The following is a 25,174-nucleotide window of genomic DNA, read 5'->3' as shown; positions in this document are numbered from 1 at the left end:
GTGGACCTGCCCACCAGAAAGACAAGATCCAGCCTCATCCACCAGAACACAGGCACTACTCCCCTCCACCAGGAAGCCTACACAACCCACTAAACCAACCTTAGCCACTGGGGACAGACACCAAAAACAACGGGAACTACGAACCTGCAGCCTGCAAAAAGGAGACCCCAAACACAGTAACATAAGGAAAATGAGAAGACAGAAAAACACACAGCAGGAGAAGGAGCAAGATAAAAACCCACCAGACCTAACAAATGAAGAGGTAATAGGCAGTCTACCTGAAAAAGAATTCAGAATAATGATAGTAAAGATGATCCAAGATTGTATTTCCAAGATCCAAAATCTTGGAAATAGAATAGACAAAATGTAAGAAACAGTTAACAAGGACCTAGAAGAACTAAAGATGAATCAATCATCGATTAAAAACACAATAAATGAAATGAAAAATACTCTAGATGGGATCAATAGCAGAATAACTGAGGCAGAAGAACGGATAAGTGAGGTGGAAGATAAAATAGTGGAAATAACAGCTGCAGAGCAAAATAAAGAAAAAAGAATGAAAAGAACAGAGGACAGTCTCAGAGACCTCTGGGACAACATTAAACGCACCAACATTCGAATTATAGGGGTTCCAGAAGAAGAAGAGAAAAAGAAAGGGACTGAGAAAATATTTGAAGAGATTATAGTTGAAAACTTCCCTAATATGGGAAAGGAAATAGTGAATCAAGTCCAGGAGGCACAGAGAGTCCCATAAAGAATAAATCCAAGGAGAAATACGCCAAGACACATATTAATCAAACTGTCAAAAATTAAACACAAAGAAATCATATTAAAAGCAGCAAGGCAAAAACAACAAATAACACACAAGGGAATCCCCATCAGGATAACAGCTGATCTCTCAGCAGAAACTCTACAAGCCAGAAGGGAGTGGCAGGACATAATTAAAGTGATGAAGGAGAAAAACCTGCAACCAAGATTACTCTACCCAGCAAGGATCTCATTCAGATTTGATGGAGAATTTAAAACGTTTACAGACAAGCAAAAACTGAGAGAGTTCAGCACCACCAAACCAGCTTTACAACAAATGCTAAAGGAACTTCTCTAGGCAAGAAACACAACAGAAGGAAAAGAACTACAATAACGAACCCAAAGCAATTAAGGAAATGGGAATAGGAACATACATATCAATAATTACCTTAAATGTAAATGGACTAAATGCTCCCACCAAAAGACACAGATTGGCTGAATGGATACAAAAACAAGACCCATATATATGCTGTCTACAAGAGACCCACTTCAGACCTATCGACACATACAGACTGAAAGTAAGGGGGTGGAAAAAGATATTCCATGCAAATGGAAACCAAAACAAAGCTGGAGTAGCAATTCTCATATCAGACCAAATAGACTAAAATAAAGACTATTAGAAGAGACAAAGAAGGACACTACATAATGATCAAGGGATCGATCCAAGAAGAAGATATAACAATTGTAAATATTTATGCACCCAACATAGGAGCACCTCAATACATAAGGCAAATACTAACAGCCATAAAAGGGGAAATCGACAGTAACACACTCATAGTAGGGGACTTTAACACCCCACTTTCACCAATGGACAGATCATCCAAAATGAAAATAAATAAGGAAATACAAGCTTTAAATGATACATTAAACAAGATGGACTTAATTGATATTTATAGGACATTCCATCCAAAAACAACAGAATACACATTTTTGTCAAGTGCTCATGGAACATTCTCCAGGATAGATCATATCTTAGGTCACAAATCAATCCTTGGTAAATTTAAGAAAATTGAAATTGTATCAAGTATCTTTTCCGACCACAATGCTATGAGACTACATATCAAACACAGGAAAAGAGCTGTAAAAAATACAAACACATGGAGGCTAAACAATACACTACTTAATAACGAAGTGATCACTGAAGAAATCAAAAAGGAAATTAAAAAATACCTAGAGACAAATGACAATGGAGACACGACGACCCAAAACCTATGGGATGCAGCAAAAGGAGTTCTAAGAGGGAAGTTTATAGCAATACAATCCTACCTTAAGAAACAGGAAACATCTCGAATAAACAACCTAACCTTGCACCTAAAGCAATTAGAGAAAGAAGAACAAAAACATCCCAAAGTTAGCAGAAAGAAAGAAATCATAAAAATCAGATCAGAAATAAATGAAAAAGAAATGAAGGAAACGATAGCAAAGATCAATAAAACTAAAAGCTGGTTCTTTGAGAAGATAAACAAAATTGATAAACCATTAGCCAGACTCATCAAGAAAAAAAAGGGAGAGGACTCAAATCAATAGAATTAGAAATGAAAAAGGAGAAGTAACAACTGACACTGCAGAAATAGAAAAGATCATGAGAGATTATTACAAGCAACTCTATGCCAATAAAATGGACAACCTGGAAGAAATGGACACATTCTTAGAAATGCACAACCTGCCAAGACTGAGTCAGGAAGAAATAGAAAATATGAACAGACCAATCACAAGCACTGAAATTGAAACTGTGATAAAAAATCTTCCAACAAACAAAAGCCCAGGACCAGATGGCTTCACAGGCGAATTCTATCAAGCATTTAGAGAAGAGCTAACACCTATCCTTCTCAAACTCAAAAGAAATGCAAATCAAAACTACAATGAGATATCATCTCACACCAGTCAGAGTGGCCATCATCAAAGAATCTAGAAACAATAAATGCTGGAGAGGATGTGGAAAAAATGAAACACTCTTGCACTGCTGGTGGGAATGTGAATTGGTACAGCCACTATGGAGAACGGTATGGAGGTTCCTTAAAAAACTACAAATAGAACTACCATATGACCCAGCAATCCCACTACTGGGCATATACCCTGAGAAAACCATAATTCAAAAAGAGTCATGTACCAAAATGTTCATAGCAGCCCTATTTACAATAGCCCGGAGATGGAAACAACCTAAGTGTCCATCATCGGATGAATGGATAAAGAAGATGTGGCACATATATACAATGGAATATTACTCAGCCATAAAAAGAAACGAAATTGAGCTATTTGTAATGAGGTGGTTGGACCTAGAGTCTGTCATACAGAGTGAAGTAAGTCAGAAGGAGAAAGACAAATACTGTATGCTGACACATATATATGGAATTTAAGAAAAGGAAATGTCATGAAGAACATAGGGGTAAGACAGGAATAAAGACACAGACCTACTAGAGAATGGACTTGAGGATATGGGGAGCGGGAAGGGTAAGCTGTGACAAAGCGAAAGAGCGGCATGGACATATATACACTACCAAACGTAAGGTAGATAGCTAGTGGGAAGCAGCCGCATAGCACAGGGAGATCAGCTTGGTGCTTTGTGACCTCCTGGAGGGGTGGGATAGGGAGGGCGGGAGGGAGACGCAAAAGGGAGGGGATATGGGAACATATGTATATGTATAACTGATTAAATTTGTGAAATAAAAAAAAATTAATATTGACATTAATAAATATAACTTTTGAAGTTTTTTATAAGTTAATTTTCATTGTAGAATGCAAAATATTGTCATTTAAAAGAATTAGTGGATAGGAAAATTAAAATCTTTGCTTACTTTCACATCTGGAACCAAAGGAAATTTTAGTGAAATGGAACTCAATCGGAGAATGTACATCAAAGGTCCGCAAGAAAAATCAAGTGCAGTAAGATAATTGGAAGGTGGATGGAAGATCAAATTCAATTCTGTAACACATTATTAATGGCTTATTGTGTGCAAAATAGCATGTTAGTTGAATGTGCATGGGAGATAATTTCTGATATTTGGTAGAAAAAAAAAACTGCAGAGAAAGTGAAGGTGATTTCAAAATATTCTCCAACAAAAATGACTTTTACTAATGAAGTAATGGCACTTATTTTTATCCCTTAATTAGATTGGTTACATATTCCTTTGACATATTCACTACCTTATCAATATCACTCATAGAGATTATTTTCTAGATTTACATTTCTGGAATCCAGAAGTACATTGTTCTTTACTAGTATTGCCTTACTGAAAGAGTTTTTGCATGAATTTTCAGCTACATTATAAATGAGCTCATAATTTAGGGTGGTGGAAGTGAGAAAACACTTAATGACATTATGTTTTTTTAAAAAATTATACACAATAGCTTGTGTTAATTTAAGACATGTTTTTATTAAAACAACATCAAGATAACATTAAATAAGAGTAAAAAAGGGACAGAGTGCATCATCTCAGTTTTTAAATGTGATAGATAGAAACGTGTGTGCAATTTATGTACCTCAAGTGTAAATGTGGTTATTATAGCTAAAATATTAGGGAATGGGAGATTATTTCATTGAAAGAAGTTGAGAAAATTGAGGAAAGCATTGATAATACCTTCTTGCTTTAATTTGTATCCAAGAACACTGTGTCTTGAATATTTTTACTCTGTGACAATTAATGAACATTGTCTTATTTGCTAATGTTAAGCTGTAGTGAATTTTGTTCAGCATAATGGATGGTTTATTAGGTACCAGGTAAATAGGTCCAGGGCAGTAGGTCATAGTATACAGGGAAGGAAATCTCAAGTAGCTGTAGGCATCGTCACATACGTGGTGAGGAGGGGTTGGAGAGGAAAACTGTGCAAAAAGTCATTGAGAAGAAATAGTCCTAAGTGGTGGTTCAGATGGAGGACTGTATTCATTAGAATATTACCTACCCTCTCTATCACTCTTTCTACCACTGTAGTTTTGGTTTTGTTTTTAAAATCTTCTGGATATTTCTTTCATGTTTGTTGGCTTGAGTTTTAAGGGATGTTTTTTAGCTTATTACTAACACAGGTGGATTGAACTTAATTGTACTAACACATGAAGCCTAATTGGGGATTTTAATTAAATTTAAATTTTGGACAAAAATTGTTATACTGAAGTTTTCTAGCTTTCTTTTGAGTAAGGAACATTCATTTGATATTGTTTATAATTCACAGTCTAACAAACATTCTAAAAACAGTGAACTGTATGGTTTTAAGAACCTTCCAGATAATTTTTTAGAAAATATATCTTTTGGTTTGTATTAATAAAATGAATTAATGGTAGCTCTTTCAGTATGGTACAGTGATAGGTTGATGATCTCTGCTGAGGACTGCTTTTAAGTACATATCACTTCATTTTAATATTCTCTTTCTTACTGCCTACTAATTAAGTCAAGATTCTGACTTTTGCAAGAAAATGATCTTTAAAGCACACTGTATTTATAGCTAAAAGATCATAAAAAATATAATGTGTTAAAATCATTAGAAGGAAAGTGGCAGTTGTATTTACTCTCACTCCCATGTTAAATCTATATGTCAACTTTTGAAACTATACAATTGTATATTATTGAAGGTAGAAATCAAGCTACTGAAATACTTTGTTTTGATGTAAAGTTACACTAATAGAGTGTACATTTATTCTTTTCCTTGGTTCTAGGCAACAGTACTTCAAATTAATTGATGAGTGTGTATCCCAGATTGTACTGCATAGAGATGGGATGGACCCAGACTTCACATATCGGAAAAGACTAGACTTAGATTTAAGTCAGTTTGTTGGTGAGTGTTTCTCTGTTATTTAAATGAAAATACCTTATGTCCCTTACCCATGGGTTAGTGCTAGAGTGTTGTTTCTCACAGTGTGAGCTGTAGACTCCAGAGCGTCCTGGATACCTTTTCAGGAGGTCCTAATAGTCAAAACTATTTTCATAACAATACTGAGACAGTTATTTGCCATTTCTACTCTGTTGATATTTTCAGAGCAATATTGGGAAAACTGCTGGTACTTTGTTGTGAAGCAAGGCAGTGGCACCAAACTGTATTTGTAGCCATGGGATTCTTTATTCTCAGTAAAACAAAAGAAATGAAACAAAAAAAGTACCATTTTTTATTTAAGAATGTCCTTGATAAAGAGCTAAAAAAATGTTAATTTTATTAAATATTTACCTTTGCACACACATCATTTCAATATTCTGTGTGAATATATTCAATATTCAATATATTGTGTGTGTGAATCACTTGTGCTGCAAACCAGAGTCCAATAGGAAATACTTGTGTAATCGTCTGAGTTGCCAGCTGAAATGCCTGCTTTTTTTTTTTGAACTTTGAAAAAAGGATCATCATACAAATTGTAGCTACTCAGATGTGAGTGTTTGGCACACACTTTCCTAAAAATGAAGTAAAATGTGTCTGTAACTTCAATGAAAATTATAGAATATGTTACCAATGATAAAATTGGAATATTCAAGTAAATATTTGAGTTTTGGAAAACTTGTACTTGCTACCATCATCTTGGCAGCTTTGCAGTTCTAAATTTTTTTCTGATGAGATCAGTGGTGGTATTACCCTATCTGATTATTTTGATATTGTATGATGAGATGTGTCACCATTTGGAGGATCTGCATGACTCTGCAAACCACTCTTTCCCAAATGACTGGGGCTTGATGTGTCTAAATGATTTAAAAGTAACAGAGTACAAAATGGTCATTGACATCATACCCGATTCCACATTGTAACTAATGTTTAAGAAGTTACCATATGTCAAATCTTGGTTTAGCATTAAAAAGGAATATCTATTATTTGCATGAAGTTGTTTTTTCTTCATATAATATTTGAGTTCAGGAAGAAGTGTGGAATGTGTAGAATGAGAAAAGAGTAGATAATACTAGTGAGACTGATAAAGTGAATACGTGTTTCTCTCTGCAGGAGAGAAGAAATTAGGAGTTCCTGGGGGTGGGAGGGACGTAGAAATGAAGAAAAATATGCTCTAAATATGTAGCAAACTAAAATGTGGAATGATTCTGAATAGTGTCTGAAGAGAAAACTTTTTCTACCTGGACATTAGGAATATTTTTTCTTGAGTAGGTGAGAGGTTTTGACATTGAATTCTTGAGAAGGAAATACTATATAATCTTTGAATACTTCTTGGCTATATAAGTGAAACATGCTACATAGTTATAGTAAGTTCATTGTGTTTATTTATTGTAAATGTTTAGAATAAACTTATAGATACAATACAGAAGACTTAAGTACAGAAGAGAGTGCCCCTGTATTTACACGCTTAGGTGAGAGAAGACAGTGGGGGAGGCAGATATTGGAAAGTATAGGGCACAGATAACTCCATATATTAAAAGAGGGATTCAAGAGATGCTGTCTGTGCAACAGGAATCAGAGGATTAAGTATTAATTTAGTGCTACAGAGCCAACCAAATGAAAGTAAAATTATCAAAAATTGGGATTATATGGGAAACAGTGTTTTCTTATTTCATAGTAGGAAGTTATCTATAATGTCCTAAATAGTTAAATCAGAAAATAATGGTGCACACACTTTATTTAGAGTTAGGAAGCTAATCACCAGAGCTGTAAGAGGAAGCATTTAGGAAGCGGGACTGAGTTTTGGGTGCAATGATTTGGTTGACTTTTGCTTCTCCTAACTTGTTCTGTGATATATTTTCTTAAACCATGTTCATTATTACTTTCATTAAAAAAAGAAAGAAGTGATACAGGACATTCATGAGACATCCATAATGAATTCATTCATAATATGAATTACTTCTCCTGCAAAGTATCCCATCATGTGGATACATATCAGAGTTTATTAGTCAATCTATTATTGGTGACATTTAAGTTATTTGCAGTTTTTTGCTAACATAATATTTTAATGAATATTCTTGCTTAAAGGCGAAGTCCTAGAAATACATTACTGGTTGAAAGAAAATATTAATTTTAAGTTTTAGTACATATTGCATAGTTTCTCATCAGCAAAGTTCCTTAATTATACTTCCACTGTTTTTAGGAGAGTAGGGTTCCCTGTGCTATCTCCAATACTCAACATTAGGGATCATTTAATCTGCTTATTTCTCATTAAAACTTTTTATATTTTCATATTGCTAGGGAAAATCAAGTATCTGTTCTTACGATTTAGCAATTTTTAATTTTCTTATTCCTAATTTTCTGCTCATTACTATTGCACATTTTCCTAGTTGGTATTGACTATCCTCACTTTTTTCAAAATATTTATGAATTGAGGATAGCAACCCTTCAGTATTGTATGTTACAGTTGAACTCCCTCCTCCTTTTGCCTAATACAAGGTTAGAATTGTAATTGGGTTTATCTTTCTCCTTATATTTTGTGACCTTGGTATCATGCTTAGAAAATCCTTCTCCATTCCAAACTTATATGTTTCACCATTTTGTTTATTTTATTACTGACACTATTTCTAATTTTTCTCTATGATTTTTTTCTTTCTAAACTTTTAAAGTAACAATGAATTTAAGAAAAATTTTGTCATTGCCATTTTAGATATTTGCATAGATCGGGTGAAACTAGAAGAGTATGAAGAGAAAGTATTAGAACTTAACAAGAAAGTAAGTAATTTGACTAACTTTGCAAGACTGTATGGGGGCTCCTGCAGCTCTGCTTCTGCCTCATGGACTCTGCCTTCTTCTCACTTCCTTCTTTACCTCCTTCAGGTATCTGCACAAATGCCATTCTCTGAGGAGGACTTCCTGGACCATTATATTTAAACATTTAAACTACCCACTCCCTACTCTGACCCTCCCTGTGCTTCTTTTCTTGTTTTTCTACTGTTGTATTTATCACCATCTGACATATTGCATCATTTAGGTATCTGTGTGTGTATATGCAAATGTCTTGTCTATTTCTCCCTCTGGAATAAACTTTATGAGGGATTTGTGTTTGCTTTATTCACTATCCTGGCACCTAGAACAATTCCTGGACTGAGAACTAAAACATATTCTTTGAATGAGTTGAATGAATAAATGATTGACAATGTATAGAGTCAGCATTTTAAGATTGGAGTATTTCTCAAGACATCATATAATTCAGGCCCTTTAGAATGAAATTATGTCTAAAAATTTTAAGAGAAAAAGTTTAACTTGCTTTCTGTTTTGATTAAATTTACTTCATTAGACTAAGAGGAACCACATAAAATTGTCATTTTCATAGATAAAAAAATACTGAATGTCAGCAGTTTCATTTGTTTCTGGCCAATAGTATTGCTGACCATCTAGCCATTCCCCACTTTTCTTTAAGGTACTCTTTTGTGCCTTTTATCTCTACTTAATGGGTATCTATTAGACTTTTTCTCTGTTTTTAAAATTTTACTTTTAAATTTTATTATTTTTTGTTGTTGTTGGATTCTTTACATTTTAAGTAGTTACTCTGATTTGAATTCTTAGGGCTGGTTCCTCACATTCAAGGAATCATGTTAATTACTACTACCACCACCTCAATGAAAACATACAAAAGGAACATTTACACTGAGTTAGGCACTATGCCAGAGAGTCTACATTTTTGATGTGTCAGGCCCTAAATGAATCTTGAGAGAATTGTACATTTTTTTTATAGACTTTTAAGATAAAACATAACTTGCAAATGGTAGATACTTTCATAAGTTATTTGTAACTTATGAAAAACTTTGTAAGTATCCTGTCCAAGAAGTCCTAAGTTTCACCAAATACTTAGTGAGAGGATATTATCTCCCAGGCCTTTGGCTGCAGGCTTGGATTACAGCTGTGGATATGATATCGCCATTGCTGTGAAGCAACTTAGTTTACAGGGGGAAACAAATTAATAGATCCTTTAAATTAAGTGTCATGAGTGTTCCAGTTGATAGATGTTTGTGTTGTATGGTGACTTTTCACCCCACTAACTCTGTATTCCAAGCTCCGGAAATACTTGAATTCATAGTGGGAAAGTAGTAGCAAACTTTCAAGTGTTTGATTTGAATACATCCCAGATACTTTACATTTCCTTTTTTTTTTTTTAACATCTTTATGGAGTATAATTGCTTTACAATGGTGTGTTAGTTTCTGCTTTATAACAAAGTGAATCAGCTATACATATACATATATCCCCATATCTCCTGCCTATTGTGTCTCTCTCCAACCCTCCCTATCCCACCCCTCTAGGTGGTCAAAAAGCACCGAGCTGATCTCCCTGTGCTATGCGGCTGCTTCCCACTAGCTATCTATTTTACATTTGGTAGTACATGTAAGTCCATGCCAATCTCTCACTTTGTCCCAGCTTACCCTTCCCCCTCCCCGTGTCCTCAAGTCCATTCTCTAGTAAGTCTGTGTCTTTATTCCTATCTTGCCCCTAGGTTCTTCATGACCATTATTATTATTTTTTAGATTCCATATATATGTGTTAGCATATGGTATTTGTTTTTCTGACTTCACTCTGTATGACAGAATCTAGGTCCATCCACCTCACTACAAATAACTCAATTTCGTTTCTTTTTATGGCTGAATAATATTCCATTGTATATATGTGCCACATCTTCTTTATCCATTCATCTGTCGATGGACACTTAGGTTGCTTCCGTGTCCTGGCTATTGTAAATAGAACTGCAGTGAACACTCTGGTACATGACTCTTTTTGAATTATGGTTTTCTCAGGGTATATGCCCAGGAGTGGGATTGCTGGGTCATATGGTAGTTCTATTTTTAGTGTTTTAGGAATCTCCATACTGTTCTCCATAGTGGCTGTATCAATTTACATTCCCACCAACAGTGCAAGAGGGTTCCCTTTTCTCCACACTCCCTCCAGCATTTATTGTTTGTAGATTTTCTGATGATGGCCATTCTGACCAGTGTGAGGTGATACCTCATTGTAGTTTTGATTTGCATTTCTCTAATAATTAGTGACGTTGAGCAGTTTTTCATGTGCCTCTTGGCCATCTGTATGTCTTCTTTGGAGAAATGTCTATTTAGATCTTCTGCCCAATTTTGGATTGGGTTGCTCGTTTTTTTGATATTGAGCTCCATGAGCTGCTTGTATATTTTGGAGATTAATCCTTTGCCAGTTGCTTCATTTGCAAATATTTTCTCCCATTCTGAGGGTTGTCTTTTTGTCTTGTTTATTGTTTCCTTTGCTGTGCAAAAGCTTTTAAGTTGCATTAGGTCCCATTTGTTTATTTTTGTTTGTATTTCCATTTCTGTAGGAGGTGCATCAAAAAGGATCTTGCTGTGATTTACGTCATAGAGTGTTCTGCCTATGTTTTCCTCTAAGAGTTTTATAGTGTTTGGCCTTACATTTAGGTCTTTAATCCATTTTGAGTTTATTTTTGTGTATGGTGTTAGGGAGTGTTCCAATTTCATTCTTTTACATGTAGCTGTCCAGTTTTCCCAGCACCACTTATTGAAGAGGCTGTCTTTTCTCCATTGTATATTCTTGCCTCCTTTATCAAAAATAAGGTGACCATATGGACGGGAGTTTATGTCTGGGCTTTCTATCCTGTTCCATTGATCTATATTTCTTTTTTGTGCCAGTACCATACTGTCTTGATTACTGTAGCTTTGCAGTAGAGTCTGAAGTCAGGGAGCCTGATTCCTCTAGCTCCGTTTTTCTTTCTCAAGATTGCTTTGGCTATTCGGGGCTTTTGTCTTTCCATATAAATTGTGACATTTTTTGTTTTAGTTCTGTGAAAAATGCCGTTGCTACTTTGATAGAGATTGCATTAAATCTGTATATTGTTTTGGGTAGTATCATCATTTTGACAATGTTGCTTCCTCCAATCCAAGTACATGGTATATCTCTCCATCTGTTTGTATTATCTTCAATTTCTTTCATCAGTGTCTTATAATTTTCTGCATAGAGGTCTTTTATCTCCTTAAGTAGGTTTATTCCTAGGTATTTTATTCTTTTTGTTGCAATGGTAAATGGGATTGTTTCCTTAATTTCACTTACTAATTTTTTGTTGTAGATGTATAGGAATGCCAGAGATTTTGTGCATTAATTTTGTATGCTGCAACCTTACCAGATTCATTGGTTAGTTCTAGTAGTTTTCGGGTGGCATCTTTAGGATTCTCTATGTATAGTATCATGTCATCTGCAAACAGTGACAGTTTTACTTCTTTTCCAATTTGTATTCCTTTTATTTCTTTTTCTTCTCTGCTTGCTGTGGCTAGGACTTCCAAAGCTATGTTAAGAGTGGCGAGAGTGAACATCCTTGTCTAGTTCCTGATCTTAGTGGAAATGCTTTCAGTTTTTCACAATTGGGTATGCTACTTGTGGTGGGTTTGTCATATATGGTGTTTATTATGTTGAGGTAGGTTCCCTCTGTGCCTACTTTCCAGAGAGTTTTTATCGTAAATTGGTATTGAATTTTGTCAAAAGCTTTATCTGCATCTGTTACGATTATCATGTGGTTTTCCTCCTTCAATTTGTTAATATGGTTTATCACATTGATTGATTTGCATATATTGAAGAATTCTTGCATTCCTGGGATAAACACCACTTGATCATGGTGTATGATCCATTTAACATGCTGTTGGATTCATTTGCTAGCATTTTGTTGAGGACTTTTGCATCTATGTTCATCAGTGATATTGGCCTATAGTTTTCTTTCTTTGTGACATCTTTGTCTTGCGTTGGTTTCAGGGTGATGGTGGCCTAGTAGAATGAGTTTGGGAGTGTTCCTCCCTCTGCTATATTTTGGAGGAGTTTTAGAAGGATAAGAGTTAGCTCTATAAATGCTTGATAGAATTCACCTGTGAAGCCCTCTGGTTGTGGGCTTTGGTTTGTTGGAAGATTTTAAATCAGTCTCAATTTCAGTGCTTGTGACTGGTGTGTTCGTGTTTTCTATTTCTTCCTGGTTCAGTCTCGGAAGGTTGTACTTTTCTAAGAATTTCTCCATTTCTTTCAGGTTGTCCATTTCATTGGCATATAGCTGCTTGTAGTAATCTCTCATGATCCTTTATATTTCTTCATTGTGAGTTGTTACTTCTTTTTTCTTTCTAATTCTATTGATTTGAGTCGTATCCCTTTTTTTCTTGATGAGTCTGGCTAATGGTTTATCAATTTTGTTTATCTTCTCAAGGAACGAGCTTTTAGTTTTATTGATCTTTTCTATTGTTTCTTTCATTTCTTTTTTGTTTATTTCTGATCTGATCCTTATGATTTCTTTCCTTCTGCTAACTTTGAGGGTTTTTTGTTCTTCTTTCTCTAATTGCTTTAGGTGTAAGGTTAGGTTGTTTATTTGAGATATTTCTTGTTTCTTGAGGTAGAATTGTATTGCTATAAACTTCCCTGAGAACTGCTTTTGCTGCATTCCTTAGGTATTGGGTTGGCGTGTTTTCATTTTCCTTTGTTTCTAGGTATTTTTGATTTCCTTTTTGATTTCTTCAGTGATCTCTTGGTTATTATTAAGGAGTGTATTGTTTAGCCTCCATGTGTTTGTATTTATTACAGATTTTTTCCTGTAAGTGATATGTAGTCTCATAGCGTTGTGATCGGAAAAGATACTTGATGGAATTTCAATTTTCTTAAATTTACCAAGGCTTGATTTGTGACCCAGGGTATGATCTATCCTGGAAAATGTTCCATGAGCACTTGAGAAGAATGTGCATTGTGTTGTTTTTGGATGGAATGTCCTATAAATATCAATTAAATCCATCTTATTTAATGTATCTTATAAAGCTTGTGTTTTGTTATTTATTTTCATTTTGGATGATAGGTCCATTGGTGAAAGTGGGTTGTTAACTTCCCTACTATGATTTTCTTACTGTTGATTTCTCCTTTTATGTCTGTTAGCATTTGCCTTATGTATTGAGGTTCTCTCATGCTGGGTGCATAAATATTTACAATTGTTATACCTTCTTCTTGGATTGATCCCTTGATCATTATGTCATGTCCTTCTTTGTCTCTTGTAATAGTCTTTATTTTAAAGTCCATTTTGTGTGATATGAAAATTGGTACTCCAGCTTTCTTTTGATTTCCATTTGCATGGAATATCTTTTCCATCCCCTCACTTTCAGTCTGTATGTGTCCCTAGGTCTGAAGTCGGTCTCTTTTACAGCATATATTCGGGTCTTCTTTCGTATCCATTCAGCCAGTCTGTGTTTTGGTTGGAGCAAGTAATCCATTTACATTTAAGGTAATTATTGATATGTATGTTCCTATTACCATTTTATTAATTGAGTTGGGTTTGTTATTGTAGGTCTTTTCCTTCTCTTGTGTTTCCTGCCTAGAGAAGTTCCTTTAGCATTTGTTGTAAAGCTGGTTTGGTGGTGCTGAATTCTCTTAGCCTTTGCTTGTCTATAAAGGTTTTAATTTCTGCATTGAATCTGATTGAGATCTTTCCTGGGTACAGTAATCTTGGTTGTAGGTTTTCCCCTTTAATCACTTTAAATATGTCCTGCCATTCCCTTCTGGCTTGCAGAGTTTCTGCTGAAAGATCAGCTGTTAACCTTATGGGCATTCCCTTGTGTGTTATTTGTTGTTTTTCCTTTGCTGCTTTTAATATTTGTTCCTTGTATTTAATAATTGATAGTTTATTATATGTCTTGGCGTGTTTCTCCTTGGATTTATCCTGTATGGGATTATCTGTGCTTCCTGGCCTTGATTGACTATTTCCTTTCCCTTTTTAGTGAAATTTTCAACTATAATCTCTTCAAATATTTTCTCAAATCCTTTCTTTTTCTTTTCTTCTTCTTGGACCCGTATAATTCGAATATTGGTCCATTTAATGTTGTCCCAGAGATCTCTGAGATTGTCCTCAATTCTTTTCATTCTTTTTTCTTTATTCTTCTCTTCAGTAGTTATTTCCACTATTTCATATTCCAGGTCACTTCTCCATTCTTCTACCTCAGTTATTCTGCTATTGATTCCTTCTAGAGAATTTTTAATTTCATTTATTGTGTTGTTCATCATTGTTTGTTTGCTCTTTAGTTCTTCTTGGTCCTTTTTAAACATTTCTTTTATTTTCTCCATTCTATTTCCAAGATTTTGGATTATCTTTACTATCATTACTCTGAATTCTCTTTCAGGTAAACTGCCTATTTCCTCTTCATTTGTGTGGTCTGATGGATTTTTACCTTGCTCCTTCATCTGCTGTGTGTTTCTCTGTCTTCTCATTTTGCTTATCTTAGTGTTTGGGGTCTCCTTTTCGCAGGCTGCAGGTTCGTAGTTCCCGTTGTTTTTGGTTTCTGACCCCAGTGGCTAAGGTTGTTTCAGTGGGTTGTGTAGACTTCCTGGTGGAGGGGACTACTGCCTGTTTTCTGGTGGATGAGGCTGGATCTTGTCTTTCTGTTTTGCAGGACTGTGTCTGGTCGTGTGTTTTGGGGTGTCTGTGACCTTATTATGATTTTAGGCAGCCTCTCTGCTAATGGATGGGGTTGTGTTCCTGTCTTGCTAGTTGTTTGGCATAGGGTGTCCAGCACTGTAGCTTGCTGGTTGTTGACTGGAGCTGGGTTTTAGCATTAAGATCGAGATCTCCTGGAGAGCTTTCGCTGTTTGATATTACATGGAGACGGGAGTTCTCTGCTGGACCAATGTCCTGAACTTGGCTTTCCCACCTTAGGGACGCAGGCCTGACATCCGGCCGGAGCACTAAGACCCTGTCATCCACACTGCTCAGAAGCAAAGGGAGAAAAATAGAAAGAGAAAAATAAAATAAAATAAAATAAAATAAAAGAATTAAAAAAATTATTAAAAATAAAAAGTTAAAAAGTAATAGAAAGAAGAAAGAAAGAAGAGAGTAACCAAAACTGAAAAACAAATCCACCAATGATAACAAGCGCTAAAAACTATAGTTAAAAAAAAAATGGACAGACATAACTCTAGGAGAAATGCTAAAAGCAAAGCTATACAGACAAAATCACACAAAGAGCATACACATACACACTAAGAAAAAAGAGAAAAAGGAGAAAAAAAATATATCTATATATAAAAAAAGAAAAAAAGGGAGGAAGAGAGCAACCAAATCAATAAACAAATCTACCAATGATAATAAACTCTAAATACTAAGCTAAGATAAACATAAAACCAGGAACGAATTAGATGCAGAAAGCAAACCTCAAGTCTACATTTGCTCCCAAAGTTCACCACCTCAATTTTGGGATGATTCGTTGTCCATTCAGGTATTCCACAGATGCAACCTACATCAAGTTGATTGTGAAGATATAATCTGCTGCTCCTGAGGCTGCTGGGAGAAATTTCCCTTTCTTTTCTTTGTTTGCACATCTCCTGGGTTTCAGCTTTGGATTAGCTTCTCCTCTGCGTGTAGATCACCCTCTGGCGTCATTTCTTCGCTCAGACAGGAAAGGTTAAAGTAGCAGCTGATTCGTGGGCTCTGGCTCACTCAGGCTGTGAGGAGGGAGGGTACAGAATGCGGGGGGAGCCTGTAGCGGCAGAGGGCTGGGGATGTTGCAACAGCCTGAGGCGAGCCGTGTTTTCTCCTGGGGAAGTTGTCCCTGGATCACGGGACCCTGGCAGTGGTGAGCTGCACAGGCTCCTGGGAGGGGAGGTGTGGATAGTGATCTGTGCATGAACACAGGCTTCTTGTTGGCTGCAGCATCAGCCTTAGCGTTTCATGCTTGTCTCTGGTGTCCGCGCTGATAACTGTGGCTTGTGCCTGTCTCTGGAGCTCGTTTAGGTGGTGCTCTGAATCCCCTCTCCTCATGCACCCAGAAACAATGTCTTGCCTCCATGCAGGTCCACACTTTTTCCTGGCCTCCCTCCTGGCTCACTGTGGCCCCCTAGCCCCCTTCAGGCTGCATTTACGCAGCCAACCCATCCTCCCTTGGATCTGACCTCCGAAGCCGGAGCCTCATCTCCCAGCCCCTACCTGCCCCGGCAGATGAGCAGACAAGCCTTTCGGGCTGGTGAGTGCTGGTCTGCACTGATCTTCTGTGCGGGAGTCTCTCCACTTTGCCCTCTGCATCCGTGTTGCTGCGCTCTCCTCCGTGGCTCCGAAGCTTCCCCCCCGCCACTCCCCATCTCCACCAGTGAAGGGGCTTCCCAGTGTGTGGAAACTTTTCCTCCTTTACAGCTCCCTCCCAGAGGTGCAGGTCCTGTCCCTATTCTTTTGTCTCTGTTTTTTCTTTTGCCCTACCCAGGTACGTGGGGAGTTTCTTGCCTTTGGGAGGTCTGAGGTCTTCTGACAGCGTTCAGTAGGTGTTCTGTAGGAGTTGTTCTACATGTAGATGTATTTCTGATGTATTTGTAGGGAGGAAGGTGATCTCCATGCCTTATTCCTCTGCCATCTTGAAGGTCTCCCCTACATTTGCTTTTATAATCATTTTTAGGTATACAGTATTCATGTATGACTGGTGTTAAACTTTCTTAAGACATTGTTTTAAAATTGTATGCTTTTCGTGTAAATAGAAGAAAGAACTTGTTCAAGGTTAGTTGTCTCCTTTTAGTCAGCAGTTATATGTCTTAGGTATACTCAGAAAATATTTTTTGCTCCATAGAAGATTTCTGTTGCCATACCATTTTGTATGTGTCAGCAAGAATTTTTTTCTGATAGCTTTATAAGGACACATGTAAATACTTTGCTTTAGGCAGGAAGCTATCATGGTTGCTAGACACATTCTTTATTTTAGTGCATAAATTTGAAAAATGAAGACTAGAAATGTCAGAAAGTACATAGAGAATATTGAGTTATCCACCTTCTTGTACATCTGCACTAATACATTTACCCTAGGGAATGAAATTAAGCAGAACTTCAACCTTAACTGTGTTTCTTGACATTTTTGCGTGTAACTTTTTAAGCATAATACTGCTCTGCTAACTCTTTTGGAGAAGAAGGCTATCATATCAGTTTTTATAAAGTACATCTTTAATGGAGATTCATTTTATCCCCAAGGCTACTGTGATTTGACTATAGATATAAAAATACTAAAGCACACTTTATATTTTGTCTGATCATTTTATAGGGAAAGATGTAGAAATTTATCTCTTTGGTAAGTAATACAGATACTCTCAGTATGGTCAAGTTAATTTAATAAGTTTTCTTTGAGTGTACTAATTATGACTGGTTGTTTTTATAGTTTTATTTTTATTCCTATAAATAATTCTTTTTCCTTTTACATCTTATTGTAAGGCCTATAAGATAGGATAGTGTACATATTGATATTGTGAAAAAGACTTCTTCATTCTTAATCTCCTAAGAATTTAGTTTTTTATTTCTTGCTAAGTAGCAGTAGACATTGGCTGAGCAGTCGTATAAAGGAGAGTAGAGAAAATGACCTCTCAAAGATTTTTGAGGCTGGGAGATTGAGGACCTTTAGTATATGATATTGATGTGGTTATACAACATATAAAGGAAGGTGTGACAGAAACAGGCTCATGACTTCACTCAACAGATATTTATTGAGTTTAATTATAAGTATAAAGCTTTGGAAAGGTGATGAATAAAATAGAAAAGGTTCTTGCTATTAGTGAGCTTCCAGGTTGATGGGTGTTATTGAGGTGTCTGATACTACATTTTGATAATTTTGTATTACAGTGTGATAATTGTTGTGGTAGGAAAACCCTATGTGGTTTGTAAGCCTATAGATCTTGTGTGGTCAGGGAAGACTTACCCAAGGAAGTAAGAGCTAATGTGAGCCCTGATGGATTAGTGTGAGGCAACAAGGTGAGATGGCCGAGGAGGAGGCATATGTAAATTTTTTCTTTTTAATAAATTTATTTTTTATTTTTATTTTTGGCTGCATTGGGTCTTTGTTGCTGTGCATGGGCTTCCTCTGGTTGCGGAGAGCGGGGGCTACTCTTCATTGCAGTGCACAGCCTTCTCATTGCAGTGGCTTCTCGTGTCGCGGAACACAGGCTCTAGGCCCATGGGCTTCAGTAGTTGTGGCACATGAGCTCAGTAGTTGTGGCATGCAAGCTCTATTGTGCAGGCTCAGTAGTTGTGGCACACGGGCTTAGTTGCTCTGTGGCATGTGGTATCTTCCTGGACCAGGGCTTGAACCCATGCCCCTGCATTTGCAGGCGGATTCTTAACCACTGCGTCACCAAGGAAGTCCTGGAGGCATATATAAATTTATTTTGAATTTCCCATAAGTATCTCAAGCTTAATACCTTCAAAACCAAATTCATCATTCTTGCCCATAAATATGTCATTCCCTCAAATTATAATACTTTGTTGCCGGCTTGCAAAGCAACAGAACAATGTCGTGATGTTAGATATATTCCCCTCACTCATTTCCTTTGTTCAGTCAGACACTAATATTTTGGATTGTGTTAATATATATATATATATATATTTTCTTTTCTCTCCATTACCCTATTTTCTACCTTCATTTAGGAAGGGCTTCAGTTCTTGCTTGGATAACTTCAGTAGCTCTACACTCATTTCTATGCCTCTAGTATTATCTTTCAGTCCATTGTCCACACTGCTGCTGATTGGGTTTTCCAAAGTGCAAATTTGATTATGTTGTTTTCTTATGATAAATACTCTATTAGCTCTCTACAGTTTTTAGTTTTTACAAAAAGGAAAAAAGCTTCTTGGTTTATTGTGAAATTCCTTTCCACAGTTTCACTCCTGTCTACCTCCAGCTTCATCCTGTGCAATTTGTTCTCATACCTCCTTTTGTGCCCCTTACAGGGGATGGCTTGTCATTCATGTACACTCTGTGCTAGTTACTCTATTTGAAATGCAAGCTACACTTCTCAGCTAATGACTCAGGTTCTTTAAACCTGAGATCAAGCATCATTCCTCCAGGAATGATGCACATGCCTCCAGTCTTTCTCTCTTTATTGCTGGTAATTTTCATAGATTTTGGGTGGTTAGTTTGCTTTGACTTTGCCACCAGACACTATGCTTACTAAACACCATGATCATACTGTCTTAAACTCTGTACCCCTAGTCCCTGCTACTCTGAGAAACACATAATAGTCATGCTATTAGATATTTATTGAATAAAGGAAAATGATGGTATGGAACCGGATATCAGGGGGTACTTAGATATTAGGTTAATGAGTGTGGCTTTTATAATGAAGCCACTAAAGGTTGAAGAGCAAAGGAGTCATGATATATGCGCTATCTTTTAGATGGAACAGCAGTATTCAAAAATCAAAGGTTGTAGAGAAGAAGATAATATTGGCTTTGAAAAAATGGAATGCTTTCTTAGCCTTGAAAAATGTTCATTAAGTTGGAAATATATTTATAGACTGGTTTACAGTCTGGAATGCAGATGTGAAGCTGAGCTGGTGATAGGGACTTGGAAGCCATCAGTGTATGGAGCCCCTAACCCTAATCCTAACCCTGAGCCCAACCCTAACTCTCTCAAGGCTACATTTGTGAAATATTTGTATTTTCTTAAATGATTATTATTATTTTTTTATTTTTAAAAGGCAGTCAAATACTTGTTCTTGATTATGAAACAGTACTACTCTATTTAAATTCACCTCTGCTAGTAGAGGTTTTTAGTCATGATGATGGCAAGTTGAAGTTTGAAAACAGGATGGTGACTTTTGATGAGTGGCTGTATCAATTAGAAAACTCATTTGATTCACCAAATTTTATTATTTGCCTTCCTCCCACGAAGTGTTGCACTAAGGACTTTGAAAGACTAATTTATCATTAATTTCCCAAAGATTAATGATAAATAAAATGGACTTTATCCTCTTAAACTGTTGTTGAAGGTTAGAGCCTGCATCAGGTCCTTAAACCTCATGATGTTGTAGTAAGAAAAAAGAAAGTAATTGATGCATTTACAAAGTGGAGTTATTTATTAATAAACAAAATATTAAAGTGGAATTCTTTTAAATCATGTTGATAAACTTCAGACAAGTTTCAGGTATAAGTTTTTGCAGGTAGGGGTCAGGGAATTCAGTACAATGCCTAGCTCTCTATTATTTTACACAAAGTTGCAATGATATTTAGGGACGTATAAGAAAAATGCCAGGGTTCCGGATAACTGTGGGCCCAGTTTGTTCTGCTGAGAGGAGATGGTCACAGATTTCATTTCTGGCTTTGTCTGCTCCTTTGCAAATGAATGATTTTGGTGGGACCTAGAGGGACCTAGAGAAAAGCTGTGGGTGACTTAGCAAAAACCTACCACTCCTTTCATAAAAGTTTATGTTCTACCAACAGATCATTAGAATCAAATTTCTAGATGAAGAATAGTGCTTTTTATTTTCATCTTTCTCTCTTTCTTGTGTGATTTTGTTTCTTTTTCTTTTTTTCCGTTTCAGATTGAAAAAGAGTTTACTGACCACCAAGAAACTAAGGCTCAATTGCAGGAAAAAGAGGCAAAGATTAAGGAGCTTCAAGCAGAGTTACAAGCTTTTAAATCACAGGTAAAATACTATCTACCTGGAGTGAATTTGGGTATTGAAAGCTCACCAGGGGAAAAAAGGTCATATCATATGTTTTTAGCATCAAAATGTTGAAACTTTAATTTCCCTTGTATGTTTTCGTATTATTGTTTATATGTATTTCTATTCCACTGTATTTATTTTTTAAATGATTTTGCCCCTTTTTTTCTTCTTGCATTTTTAAGAATGTCTAAACTTTTACTAATCTGCTTCCTTATGTTTCGTTTGGGTTTTGTACCTGATGTCACGTGTTTGCTAGGTAATTAAGCATTAAGGGTAAGAAAGTCTTTTATTCTTAGATTTGTCATTCATCACTGATCTTTATCCCACTACAGAAAATTATTGCTCAAGCTATTTATTTTTTGAAAACCTTCAGCCTATGGGTACCTTGCAGTGAAAGATAACCTTTAGCTGAATGAGAACATTTTCTGATAATTTTTCAATTTCCAAAAGTAAACAGATTTAAAACATGACAAAAAAGAGAGCAAATCTGGATTATGGAGCAGATAATACATACGCTCTCTACACATAAAGCATTTAGGTAGCAAGAAATACATCATGTGCATGTTTTAAATGGATGAAAGTAAGGAAGTAGAATTTTCACAACTAAATTTTTTTCATGTAGATTTACACATAAGATGATGAGCAATAAGTATAGTTTTGCTGTTTTCCTTTCATCCTAATTTATGGTTATGTTGAAATAGTCTTAGGTATACTATTTCTTATGTTATTTTGAGAGTTTGTTTTCTTTTATACTTTAGTGTATAGTTTTGTTGCAGAGTCTGTCTGAAGATAACCTAAGAGCTATCTGTTAGTGTTCAGTTTTGGAAAAAAAAAAATTAGAATCTATCTACAAGAAAATTCTCAATGATCATCTTTCTTTAGTGCTGCAAGAGAAGGTACCACAATTTATTGAAAGTTTTCATCTTTCTTATGTGGCTCCTTGTCTCTCATATTAAAGAAACATTTGTGTTTTTTAATTTCAGATTGAGTTATAGACAATGGCTGAAATATTCATGAAAAGTTTTTCCTGGTCTGGGCTAGTATAAATTTAGACTTTCCTTTCTCTTTAATTTTTCCCAGTTGAAGCATTACTCGTAAATCTACTCTAGAAAATTTCAGCTTATAGAAAACATATTCACCATCTTTGGATATGTTATTGCTGCATGTGCTTTTATATAAAATGGGAATATATTTACATTTTGAAGCAGATTAAATCAAGGAATCTCCTGTGTTGTTTTAAATTGTGTACAGTGATGACCTTTGTTTATGTCTATTAGAAGAAAGCCTGTAATTAGAGACTTGACACTGACCACAATATTCATTTTTGAATAACAACTGACAAATCCTTTGGATAAGTTTGTATTTCTCGTGAAATCTATGCATTTGTCTTAATATACTTCTCTTTGATCAAAGCTATGCTGATTATAAAGGTTATGAATAAAATATGTTGTATTATCTGTGACTTCATTCCTTCCGTCACTTAACAGCCAAGTACTGTTAGGTGCTGGGAATAGAATGGGGGGCAAGGTGGTCGCAGTGTCTGGCCCCATCAGTGATAAGTCTGTCACACCCATCAAAATCTAGAGCAGAAATTCAACCATACCTTTGTTTTAAGACATTAATTGTTAACCATAAATGTATACTGAGTGTGAGTATGATGTACATACATCCTTAACATTGAGAGGGCTGTGCTATTCATGATCACAGCAACCCAGCATAACACTAAAGTGATTCTTCTTTATTCTTAATGTTTTTGATAAGGCATGTTTTTTGACTGTGGTCTCAACTTCTCTTAAATACTTTTTCTTTGTGCTGACCTTGGATATTGATTTCAAGCCTTTATACATGATCTGTTTTCAATAATTGTGCCTTAAAACTTTTTTTTTTTTTTTTTTTTTGCGGTATATGGGCCTCTCCCGTTGTGGAGCACAGGCTCCGGGTGCGCAGGCTCAGCGGCCTTGGCTCACGGGCCCAGCCGCTCCGCGGCATGTGGAATCTTCCCAGACAGGGGCACGAACCCGTGTCCCCTGCATCAGGCGGACTCCCAACCACTGCGCCACCAGGGAAGCCTGCCATAAAACTTTTAAATGATTTATTAATACTCCTATAGCTATATGACTCAGAGTTGAAGTTAGTAATTTCAGGAAATAACCATATCACAAAAAATTATTTATCAACCCAGATCACCTTTATGATAGTAAAAATGCATCTATTGTTATTATGCCATGGAAACATAAGGACAGAGGTGCCTAGTGGTCACAGGGACCAGATCGTGACATGCTCTTGAAGGTCCTACTAAGAATCTTAGATTTTTTTTCTCAAGGGCAAAGGCATGATGTGGCAATATTATTTACCTCTCTTTTTCTGGATCTTATTTTTTTTTACTTACCACTTAAATGCTGGTGTCCTGTAGAATTCTGTATATAAACCTTTCCTCATGCTACAGACTCTGGGTGAACATATCTACACCCATGGCTTCTTCAGCTGTCCTGTAGAGACTGCTGACTTTCAGATCTTTTAGGCCCATGTTGCCATTTGCCTCCTGGACATCTCCACCTGGTTGGCCATAACTACTGCAAAACGGGGAGTAATATTTCTGACAATTACATTTTTATGAAAACAAAAGCTATAATATTCTTAAATTGGGAAAAAAATCTTTGAAATTTTGTTTTTAGGTTAAACCACATGATGATGCTGAAATTCAGTTGTTTTTGGTTTAAAATAATACCTTATTTTTATTTTATTTTATTATTGTTTTTTGCGGTACGTGGGCCTCTCACTGTTGTGGCCTCTCCCGTTGTGGAGCACAGGCTCAGGACGCGCAGGCTCAACGGCCATGGCTCATGAGCCCAGCTGCTCCGCGGCATGTGGGATCTTCCCAGACCAGGGCACGAACCCATGTCCCCTGTATTGGCAGACAGACTCTCAACCACTGCGCCACCAGGGAAGCCCAAAAAAGAATACCTTATTTTTGAGAAAAGTGTATTTTAACATGTTTTGTAGAGAGTTCTTTGTCATATTTCTTCTTTTTCTTTCCCCTATAGTTTGGTGCCTTGCCACCTGGTACCTATTTGCCTTCTTCAAAAGAAAATGGAACTGGCCATGCAGCACTTCCTCCACCGCCTCCACTGTCCTCTTGTGGAGGCTTGCCCCCTCCACCCCCACCTGCACCCCCTCCCCTTCCAGGAATGCCCATGCCATTTGGTGGTGGTCCTGTGCCTCCACCACCTCCCCTGGGATTTCTCAGTGGACGAAACTCTCCCCTACCACCAACCCTGCCTTTTGGGTTAAAACCAAAGAAAGAATTTAAACCGGAGACCAGCATGAGAAGATTGAATTGGTTAAAGGTAAAACAGAAATAAAAAGAGAAATAATACTGTTACCTATATTAAAACTTAAATATAATTATATATAATTTCCAATGGGTGCCCTGTTCAAAATGACATTAAATAAACAGGCATTATTTTATTTTATTTTTTATTTATTTATTTATTTTTTTTTGCGGTATGCGGGCCTCTCACTGTTGTGGCCTCCCCCGTTGCGGAGCGCAGGCTCCGGACGCGCAGGCTCAGTGGCCATGGCTCACGGGCCCAGCCGCTCCGCGGCATATGGGATCCTCCCAGACCGGGGCACGAACCCGTATCCCCTGCATCGGCAGGCGGACTCTCAACCACTTGCGCCACCAGGGAGGCCCTACAGGCATTATTTTAAATAAAAATGTTGAGTCAAAGCCCTTTGCTATTGACTAAAGCTCTCTGGTTTATAAATTGGGTAGGAATTGATGTTAGTTGTTACAATGGGATTTGATTGTAATTAAATTGGCAATTCAACATTATTGTGGTTATACTCTGTATTTTGAAGTGTTTTTTAAAAGTACAAAAAAATCATTATTCTTAGGAATTTTTATGTTGATAGCTATTGGGAAAGGTATTACTACTTGTCAGAAGTGGATAGTTTGTCGAGACATAGGAATTCTGAATCCTGCAGAATGATGGTTTCATGGTCACATAAATTGAGCATTGCTAAAGACTAGGAGAAGTATAATTGAGAAGAAACAAACTTCATTTCATTCAACTTCAAATC

General features: G+C 36.4%; 1 protein-coding gene across 3 annotated transcripts in view; it reads left to right on the top strand.

Annotated features, from left to right (window-relative positions):
• Positions 1 to 25,174, top strand: part of DIAPH3 (diaphanous related formin 3) — a 550,032-nt gene that overhangs the window by 184,926 nt on the left and 339,932 nt on the right. For all 3 annotated transcript variants that reach the window (XM_060080302.1, XM_060080301.1, XM_060080303.1), the window contains 4 exons: positions 5,456 to 5,574; positions 8,318 to 8,382; positions 20,966 to 21,070; positions 24,136 to 24,438. In XM_060080302.1, coding sequence (XP_059936285.1) covers positions 5,456 to 5,574; positions 8,318 to 8,382; positions 20,966 to 21,070; positions 24,136 to 24,438 — 592 coding nt within the window. The remainder of the gene's footprint in view (positions 1 to 5,455; positions 5,575 to 8,317; positions 8,383 to 20,965; positions 21,071 to 24,135; positions 24,439 to 25,174) is intronic.

This window comes from Mesoplodon densirostris, chromosome 17 (assembly GCF_025265405.1).
Source record: "Mesoplodon densirostris isolate mMesDen1 chromosome 17, mMesDen1 primary haplotype, whole genome shotgun sequence".
Lineage (NCBI taxonomy): Eukaryota > Metazoa > Chordata > Mammalia > Artiodactyla > Ziphiidae > Mesoplodon > Mesoplodon densirostris.
Note: the sequence above shows the minus strand (reverse complement) of the source record. Positions and strands in the feature narration are given on the sequence as shown.